General features: G+C 42.3%; 1 protein-coding gene across 1 annotated transcript; it reads left to right on the top strand.

Moving 5' to 3' along the window:
* Window positions 1-8,998: 8,998 nt before the first annotated feature.
* Window positions 8,999-9,535, top strand: LOC120288344. Its single transcript, XM_039302278.1, has one exon. The coding sequence runs from the start codon at window positions 8,999-9,001 to the stop codon at window positions 9,533-9,535; it is 537 nt and encodes a 178-aa protein (XP_039158212.1).
* The last annotated feature ends 382 nt before the right edge of the window (window positions 9,536-9,917 follow it).

Genomic DNA, 9,917 nt, shown 5'->3' with positions numbered 1-9,917 from the left:
CTTCCCCTCTCGCACACCAATCACTAACGTGCAACCAGGACAACCCACTGTAGCTAACACCTTATCCTTTAATGGTGTTGATATACCAATCATTGACTTCAACAATTTAGGAATTAATCCTACCAACTTAACATACTGCTCAGTTATAAATAAATGAGTAGCTCCAGGGTCAAATAAAGCATAAGCATCATGGTCGTTTAGTGAAACGGTACTTGTAATCACATTAGGTGAGTCCTCCGCCTATCCTCTTATGATCGCATATGTCCTTCCTTGAGCTGGAGGTCGAATCAATCCACCTTGTTGTGTATTCGGTGGCAGAAGTCCTCTGTTCCGGTTCATCGGTGGCGGTGGCGGCAACTACAGTCCCATTTGTCTCCTAGGACAACTTTTGGTCATGTGACCTTGTTGGCCACATATAAAACAAACACCCGTCCTAGAATGGCACGGGGCTAATCCATGTTGTCCTACGCTGGAACGACATACTCTATTCGGACTCGACCCTGATTTTCTTATCCCACCCTTCCTGTTAGGCGAAATAAAGTATTTTCCTCCGGTCATCAGTCTTTTCCCAAACTGATTCCTATCCTGGTTCGAATCAAACCGCGACCCAGATGTAGCGGCTTGTTCGTTCTTGTCTCTCTCTATCATCTGGACCCATTCATATAGGTCGTTGTAGCTCCTCAAGTTAAGTGGAATTAGTGAACTCCTTAGCTCCGGTCTGAATTCATCTCTGAACCTTCTAGCTCGATCTACAGGATCTTCAACCAATATGGGAGTGTACTGTGATAATTCAGCGAATTTTGTCTCGGTACTAATCAACTGTCATTGAGCCTTGGCGAACACACTGAAATTCTGCCATCTTCAATTCTCTAGCGGTCTTAGAAAAGTATTTACTATTGAAGACCTCGATGAAGGCGTTCCACTCTGGAACCACGCCTTTGGAAATACCGTTCCTCTTGTGGCTCTCCACCATGTGCCTACAATCTCCTTCAGTTGGTAGACTGCAAGAACGATCTTTTTTGCTTCCATGCACATCAGCAGTTCAAAGGCATTCTCTAACTCTTGGATCCAGAGGACTGCAGCCTCGGGATCTCCCGCGTCGGTGAACTTTGGCGGGTTCAACTTTAAAAATTGCTCCACTAGTTTATGCATCGGCCTTCCAACGACTACATTTCTAGGTGGAACCTCAACAGGTACAACAGCAGGTGCGGCAGCAAGTGCAGCAGTGGTGGCAGCAATAATAGCAGCATTGGCAGTGGCAGTAGTGGACAGCTATAGTGGCGGCGGTAATGGCGGCAGCTTGATTCTGGGCTTGTTAATCCATCTGATTTCCCATCGTCTCTAGCGCCTGCATGATCCCCTTAATCTTGAGATCACTAGGGGCTGCTACCCCAGCACCGACTGGAGGCGGTGCCACTCCACTTGCGTTGGCCTCAGCCTGCGCTTTACCACGATCGCCTCGGGTACCAACCATTGTCGGCGTCCTAACCCGAGTCACAGAGGTTATGGTTCTCTGCCTAGGAGTCATCGACTCCTAATCACTTAAGATGCAGATTTTCTATAAAACATGTTTCCAATTTCATATAGAATTAGAAATTGAGTGATCCACACAAACAATTTACCAATCAACTATCAATCACATGCTTCTACATGAACTAAAAGCCTTTCCTACTAACTATCCCAAGAACTATCGCACATTACCACTCCAACACTAACATACTTTGATACCACTAAATGGGGATGTCATGCCTCGAACACCAAGCGTGTGCCCATCCCTCTCGAGTCGATAAAATTTTGTGACTTCCCAAGACGAGTCACCAACCCTTTCTTTTTATTACACATGCGGAAGCGAAAATAAATCCCCTAAAGGTAATCATCTCGGGATAGAAAAGTAAAACAACATATTCACAAAACGAAATATTCACATATAGTAATGTACAAGGTCTATAACCAATAGACTACAAAAACTAGTTTTCCCAAAAAGAAACGGTCCTAAGTTATCTACACTTCCTATCACCTCCTCTCGACTCCACATCCTCTACTCGACAACCCTGAAAATTTAACCAACGACAGGGTGAGATATAAATCTCAGTGAGTTTACGCTCTAAAGCCCGATTAGGAAGGTAATATGCCAAGATGTGTCCTAACCACACAATCACACAATTAGCACAGAGGACTTACCTTACCTCAGTTTCTTTTTGCAGGCCAACACAGTTCATATCACAATGCATAAAACTAATGCACATAACAATTGAAACACCTCATCAACTCAATTAATCACAAAGGTCTCAATTATAAGGCCAAATTGTTATGACACGTCACATATCATGCCATACAGTTTTGTCTCATAATCAGGGGCATCAAATTCAACTAATCATGCGTTTCAATTGTTAATTAAGCCACTTAAGGCACAATCGACTCCCATGTTCGGCTATCTACTGGCGTAACCAGGCATCGTCTCTTCCCCATTGAAAACAGCTTTGTCTCTCATAGATAGCATTCCCGAAGGAGCATAAGTCCAGAATCTACTGCGACCCGATACCCTAATGCATGGGTAACCCACAAAGGGATTTAATAGTGTCTCGTGTAAACGCTCAAGACAGATTTTCTTAATCAACACATGACCAATGAACTTCGGCCTAGGACACTGTGCATTGCACTCAAATGCCTCAATTAAAATAGTGATCCTGGCCTATTTTCCTCCGAATTAAAAATACACGGTAAAATAATCGTGTGTGGGTATACGGTCAGATTGGACCTAGAAAATTAATAACCTCCAATTTAAAATCCCACTGGTTTATATCACATATAAAACCATTTTCGGTGTTTAAAACCCAACACCCGAGATTTTCTAATAAATATTGAAAATTCATAATTTTGGAATTAAATACTCAAAATTTCAATCAATACTCAATTTGCACAAACTAATACCCGATTGCAGAATTTAACCATACCATTGCAATCAGCACGAAATTCCGATCACCGGTTATCCTAGCTTAATTCCCGGAAAAATAATTCATAATTAATTAATTTCTAAAATGATTAAGTAATTCAATTTAAATTCTAAAAATACTAACCTAGGCCAAAATAACTAAATTAAATACCGATATGGGCCCGGAAAATTCCCGAATCTTTCTAGATAAATAATACAATTTATCTATGCCTCACTTGATCTAATCTAACCACCTAACATGCATAATTGAATAATTAAATTACTAATTTAATCTAATTAACCACCTAATTCCTAATTAAATTAAACTAAACACCACTTAAATATCATTAGCCTACTAAGAAGAGTTTAGTGCATAAACTCACCGGTTTATTATGAAAACCGATTCACCGCAATGACAGCGCAACGGCGGCCGAACTTGGGCTTGCGATGACACCCATGGGCTTGGACTAGGCTTGAAATCGGCCAACAAATCTCAGCCCAAATTGAGATTTGTTATTGAGTTGGGCTAGGCTTGCTTCGCGGGCTTGGGCTTCAAAATCATGGGCTTAATGGACTGAACTGGACTGCTGATTAGACAGCTGAAGTTGGGCTGCTACACTTGAATTCGTGGGCTGATTTTGGCTGAAATGTGGGCTGGCTTGCGTGAAGATGGGCCCACGTTTAAGTGGACTGAGCTGCTGCAGGCGTGGGCTTGGAAATGCAATCTACTGGGCTTGGGATGAACTCACAGGCCACGGCTTACTGGGCTGATCCACGAGCGAAGATGGGAGCTGCTAAAGAGAAAGACGCGTGGCTTCGCTGGGATCTTCAAGCTGCTGGAGAAGACCACGCTTAGAGATGGGCGCACAAATGGCTGCTGAACATGTGGCTTCACGTGGAGAGATGGAGCAGCTCAATGGAAGAGATAGGGACGAAGATGCTGGATGGACTTTAGGCTTCGCTAGTAGTTGGAGGAGATGTAAATTAGGCTGCTTTGAACGGTGAAGGAAGCAGCTCAATTGCTGCTGGTTGGGGCCACGTGGAGAGGAGAAGACGTGTGGGCTTGCTGCTTCGTGGGAGGTCTTCGATGGAGGCAGTAGCTCCTGACATCCACAGAATCAACCAAGAGGAGCTGGCATGAGGTTAGTTGACTAAGGGGAACAATTTCTAGTGGAGGTGGGCTGCTGGCAAGTCGGTAGAGGCTGAAGAAATCTTGAAGCTTCAATAAGTGGGGAATGGGTAGACCGTGGACAGAGAGATGCGAAATTGGAGAGGAAAGAAAATCGAAAATGAAAGCTGAAGCAAGAACCGATGATGAAGAAGAAGAGTTGAGGCGTGTGATCGGATGAGCAGCCGGTGGTGTGTTAGGCAAGATTGAGAGCATAAAGTCCAACATCTATATCCATCCAATTTAATGCAATGTCCTTTTAATACTTTCCAACCAATTTTCCATCAAAATAGTGCAAATTGAAGCCAAAAATTGAAGCCCCTTCCATGGATCCGAATTTCACTCAATTAATTTCAATTTCCTTACTCAATTCTCCAAATTGAGGTCCGATTTCAATAAAGAAAAATCCCGTATAATTTTCTGCAAGTCCCCAATACTCAAAGGCTCGGCTTGGAAGTCCAAATTTTCTTTAATTTGGCCCATTTGAATTTTCCTTATTTTTCCGCAACATCCAAAACGATTTTTTGTAAAAATCCTAGAATCTCTAAAAAATCTTTGGAGGATGAGTCGACATTCATAAAATAGATCGTGACACGACAGAACTTTCAATTTTCTGAAATCGGGTTCAAATTCGTGATTAATTTTAATCCGGCGCACTTTTAGTGTGACCTAATCTATCGAGTAAATTTTAAGAATTTTTTAGTTCAATTGACCCGTAATCGATTTATCTCGAGTCACATTGTACATGTTCAACACATTGGTGACTCTCGGTTGTCATGAAAATATTGAGGTTTCAAATACGAGCACCAAGTACCAAAACAATAATAAAATCGATCTAGTACCGATCGACGAGTATTTTGCAATCAGGTGGAATCACCCACACTCTAATCATATATCTCATTCAAATCGACGTATCTCCGGTCTCTGGTCAATTTCTGATAGTGCCGTAATGACCCTTGCAGACCAACACGGTCGAGCAGTCGATTCCTGGTCGAATTCTCATGTTTATTGCATTTAAATTCTTTAATTGCTTCCCAGATAGACTTGTTATCTCGTGAGTGATCAACTCACAGAATAGCACTATTGGTGCGTCGATGAAAGGCACAATTTATTTAATCAAAAACAAAATCTGAAAATTCAGGCTATCACACTACCCTCTTCCTTCCCCTACTCTCGATGACATCCCTATCTTCATTTATGAATTCATTGTGTGGTTGTTCTTATCAGAACCCTTTATAAGTATTAGAGTCTCTAAATCTCTTCGCTTGTTCTGCTTCAAGAAATATCTCAGTCTCTCTACACATCGATCGTTTCACTCGTTCTTAATATATTTGTGTGAAGGAAACCATGGACAGAGACTAGAACAAGCTGCAATTCCTTTGTTTCCTCGGCGTCTACAAAGAGACCTACAAGATCATCCTCAAATGGAGGAAGATCTTCACCCAAATCACATTCGTGCTCATCCTCCCTCTCTACATCATCTTCCTCGCCCACTCCTTGGTCTCGCACCTCCTATCCTACAAGATCGTCAACCACGAGATCACCCTGAACAACACCTAAAAGGATGAGCTAAAGTCCAGGAACCCATCCCGCATGCTCGAGAAGGAGTGGGTCGCTTTCTAGCTCGTCAGGCTTGGCTACTTCATGTGACAGCCTGAATTTTCAAATTTTATTTTCGATTAAAAAATCGGGTCTTTTATCAACGCGTCTATAGTGCTTTTCTCTGAGCTGATCACTCATGAGATAACTAGACTATCTGGAGAAGCCATTAATGGATTTTAACGCAATGGACTTGAGAATTTGACCAAGAATCGACTGCTCAACCGTGTTGATTTGTAATGGTCATTACGGCAATGTCAAAATCGATCAAAGACTGGAGATAGGTTGATTTGATAGAGGTATGTGATTAGTGTATGTGTGATTCCACCTAATTGCAAAATTCTCGTCGATTAGCACTAAACCGATTTTTCTGTCGTTTTGGGTACCCTATGCCTGTATTTGAAATCTCGAGATTTTCACGACAACTGAAAGTTGCCAATGAGATGAAGATGTACAGTGTGGCTAAAAAATAATTAACCACGGGTCAATTGTACTAAAAATTTCTAAAAGGTACTTGGTAAATTAGGTCACGCTAAAATTACGCCAACTTGAAATTAACCACGAATTTGAACCTAATTTCAGAAATTGAAAGTTATGTCATGTCACAATTTATTTTAGGAACGCCAATTCATCCTTCGAAGAATTTTCAACGATTTTGAGATTTTTATGGAAAATCGTTTTGGACGATTCGGAAAATAACGGAAATTCGGATGGGCCAAATTAAAGGGAATTTTGGCTTCTATATTGAGCTATTTGGCAAAGGGGACTTACAGAAAATTTTGTGGACTCTTTCTTCATCAAATTTGGACCTCAATTTGGAGTTCAAACTTAGTGAAATTTTGAGCTAAGCAAGGGGGTGCAACATTTGATATCAAATGGAATTATTTGTGAGTTAATTTCAAGAAAGTAATTGGTGGGGGGGACCAAGTAGATAAACTTGAAGACTTTTTGGACAAAATCACGATGAAACTTGAAGACTTTTTGGATAAAATCACGATGAAATAAGATATTTTAACCTTGACTTTATACACTCCCATCTTCAGTCTTCTCGGGCAAGCTTCGCAACTGACCGACCTGCCTTCTCCTTTCTACTTCGAACCTCTGTCTTCCTTCGGAACCGACTTCATTCGTTCCTACTTTGCTTTTCATTTTCCTTCATTTCTTCCACCGAAGCCAATCTCTGCAGCTGCCCCATCTTCATTTGTCTCCTCTACCACCGAATGCTCCATCTTCTCCACCAATTCATCAGCCGCTGCCACACGTCCACCAGGTCAACCTTCATCCGTCGAAGCTCCCCCAAAGTTGACTCGCCAGCAACTCCTTCACGTTTGGTTGTTCGTCCAGCAGTCTAACCGAGTCAAACTTCCCCAACAGACTTCAATTGTTGACTCCTTCGCTAGCTCTCTTCCATTCGGCCCACCACCCATCGAAGTAACGCCGCTCGATCTTCTCTTCAACGCCAACTCAACCTCCACGCCGTCTTCTCCTTTGACGCCAGCAGCTCCGTGTCCCGTGCCTCCACCATTTCGCACGAAGGCAGCGAAGCCCCATCGAAGCAGCTCTCTCTTTCGTCCACAGCCCAGCAGCAGCTCTTGCTACTTCTTTGTTCGACCCAGCTCGCTCGTGCCAGCAGCCCAAGAAGCTAGCCCACGCCAGCAAAGTCAGTCAAGCCACTCAAAGCCAGCCCATCAATTGAGCTCTTCAGCCCATGCGAATTTGGTCCAGCCCAACTTTGGTCCAGCTCACTTGAAGCCCAAGCCCAGGACCAAGCCCAATAGTTGCTGTGGGCTTGCAAGGCCTTTTTGGCCCGGTCCAAGTGTCCGTTGACGCTGCCGAAAGTTCGGGCTTCGGCCGCCGTCGCACCGCCATGGTGGTGAACCGAGTTTTTGCGCTAAATCAGTGAGTTTATGCACTAAACTCTACTTAGTAGGCTAATGACGTTTAAAGGGTGTTTAGTTTAGGTTAATTAGGGATTGGATGGTTAGTTAGATTAAATTAGCAATTTAATTATTCAATTATGTATGTTAGGTGGTTAGATTAAATTAATTAAGGCCTAGATAGGATGTGCTATTTATCTAGACAGGTTTAGGAATTTTCCTGGCCCATTTAGGTGGTTAAGTTAGCAATTTCGGCCTAGGTTAGTATTTATGGTAATTAACTGTAATTATTTAATTAATTTTGGTAATTATTTAATTATTAAATATTTTCCAAAAATTAGATCAGGATAGCCGGTGACCGGAATTTCGTGCTGATTGCAATGGTGTGATTAATTTATGTAATTGAGTGTTAATTTGTGCAAATTAAGTGCTGATTGGATTTTTTGGTATTTAATTCCAAAAATAGTTAAATTTAATATTTATTCAAAAAATCTCGAGTGTCGGATTTTAACACTGAAAATTGTTTTATATACTATATAAAATAGTGAGATTTTAAATTACAAGATATCAAATTTTCTGGTGTGAATTGATTATGTGCCCACACACGACTATTTTACCGTGTATTTCTAATACAAAGAAAACAGGCTAGGTTCACAATTTTAATTGAGGCATTTGAGTGCAATGCACGATATCCTAGGCCGAGATTGAATGGTCGTGTGTTGGTTAAGAGAACCCGTTCCGAGCTGTTAAGCTGTATGTTACCCCTATATGGGATGCCCCTAGACAATGGGAAGCTGGTCGAAGTAGATTCTGGACCTACACTCCTTCAGGAAAGCCGTCTAGTAGAGATGTTGCTGTGCTCAATGGGGTGAGACGACGCCTGGCTACGCCGGTAGACCACCGAACAAAGAGTATGCCGTGCTTTATGCCGAGATCAAAACTAGGAACGCATGATTAATTGAGTTGAATGTGTCGGATTATAGGACAAAATTGTGTGACACGGTATGGGATGTGTCATAACGATTTGGTCCTATAATCAGGGCCCTTGTGGTTGGTTGAATTTGAATGTGGCGTTCCAGTTAATTGAGCTTGGTTGTTCTGCTTCAAGAAATATCGCAGTCTCTCTCTACCCATGGATCGTTTCACTCGTTCTTGATTTCTCTGTGCGAATGGAACGATGGACAAAGACCAGCACGAGCTACAATTCCTTGGGTTCCTCGGCGTCTACAGAGAAAGCTCCAGGATCATCCTCAAAGGAAGGAAGATCTTTGATCAGATCACGCTCACGCTCATCCTCCCTCTCTGCATCGTCTTCCTCACACTCTTCGAGGTCTTGCAGCTCCTCTACTTCAAGATCATCAAGTATGAGATTGGCGGGACAACACTGAGAAGGACAACCTGAGGTACAAGGACTTGTGCCGCATGCTCTGGAATTTCTGGCTCATCAATGTCGGCTCCTTCATCTCCGTCTTCATCTTCTCTCTGCTTTCGACCTCAGCTATCATCTACCTGGTGGCTTGCATCTACGCTGCCAAGCAGATTACTTTCAAGAAGATGATGAGTGTCATGCCCACAGTGTGGAAGAGGTTCATGGTCCCTTTCCTCTGGAGCTTCGCACTCTTCATTGTTGTGGCTGTAGGGCTTCAGATCGGAGTGGTCGCCATCATGAGACAATTTTCAGTTGGCCCTGCACTTAGGATTGCCGTGGCGGTCATTCTCTTGATCTTGTACGTTGTTGGGTTTGTTCATATCACCATGATTTGCCAATTGGCGAGTGTGATCTCGGTTCTTGAAGATTTGTATGGAAGGAAGGCGATGGTGAAGAGCAAGGAACTGATAAAGGGCACGATGGGTCTATGGGTTTGGTGTCTTCTTGGTGTCTTGGTGGACTCCGTGCTGGTTCAGGCACTGTTTGGATCCCTTGTGTTCTTGGACGTGGTTCCTATTGAAGTGACTTGATGTTGCTAGTGCTCTTCGATTTGGTCGTGCAAACAGTGATCTACTTCGTCTGCAAGTCCTAACAAAAAAAAAAAAAAAAAAAAAAAAAAAAAAAACATTGAGAGCTCCCACTTGTCTGATTATCTCAAGGGCTGTCGTGGAGACTGTCCCTCTAAAGGCTGAAAACCTATCCAGCTTAAGCAACTTCATGTCGGATGGGTTCTTTTATTTTTGGATAAAAACCACCAAAAATCCTAACTATGTTCACTCTGACACATTTATTCTAAAATTTTTTTTTGTGATAATAAAAATCCTAAACTTATACTAATGTAATACATTTACCCTAAACTTTCTTTTTTTGGTCCCAAAACTTCTATCCATGTGATGCATTTACTCCAAAAAT

Source organism: Eucalyptus grandis, chromosome 9, assembly GCF_016545825.1.
Source record: "Eucalyptus grandis isolate ANBG69807.140 chromosome 9, ASM1654582v1, whole genome shotgun sequence".
Taxonomy (NCBI): domain Eukaryota; kingdom Viridiplantae; phylum Streptophyta; class Magnoliopsida; order Myrtales; family Myrtaceae; genus Eucalyptus; species Eucalyptus grandis.
This window is presented reverse-complemented; position numbering and strand designations above follow the sequence as displayed.

Excerpts from the sequence above, each read along its gene's own strand:
- LOC120288344 (XM_039302278.1), top strand. The coding sequence starts at position 8,999 with ATGCTCTGGAATTTCTGGCTCATCAATGTCGGCTCCTTCATCTCCGTC.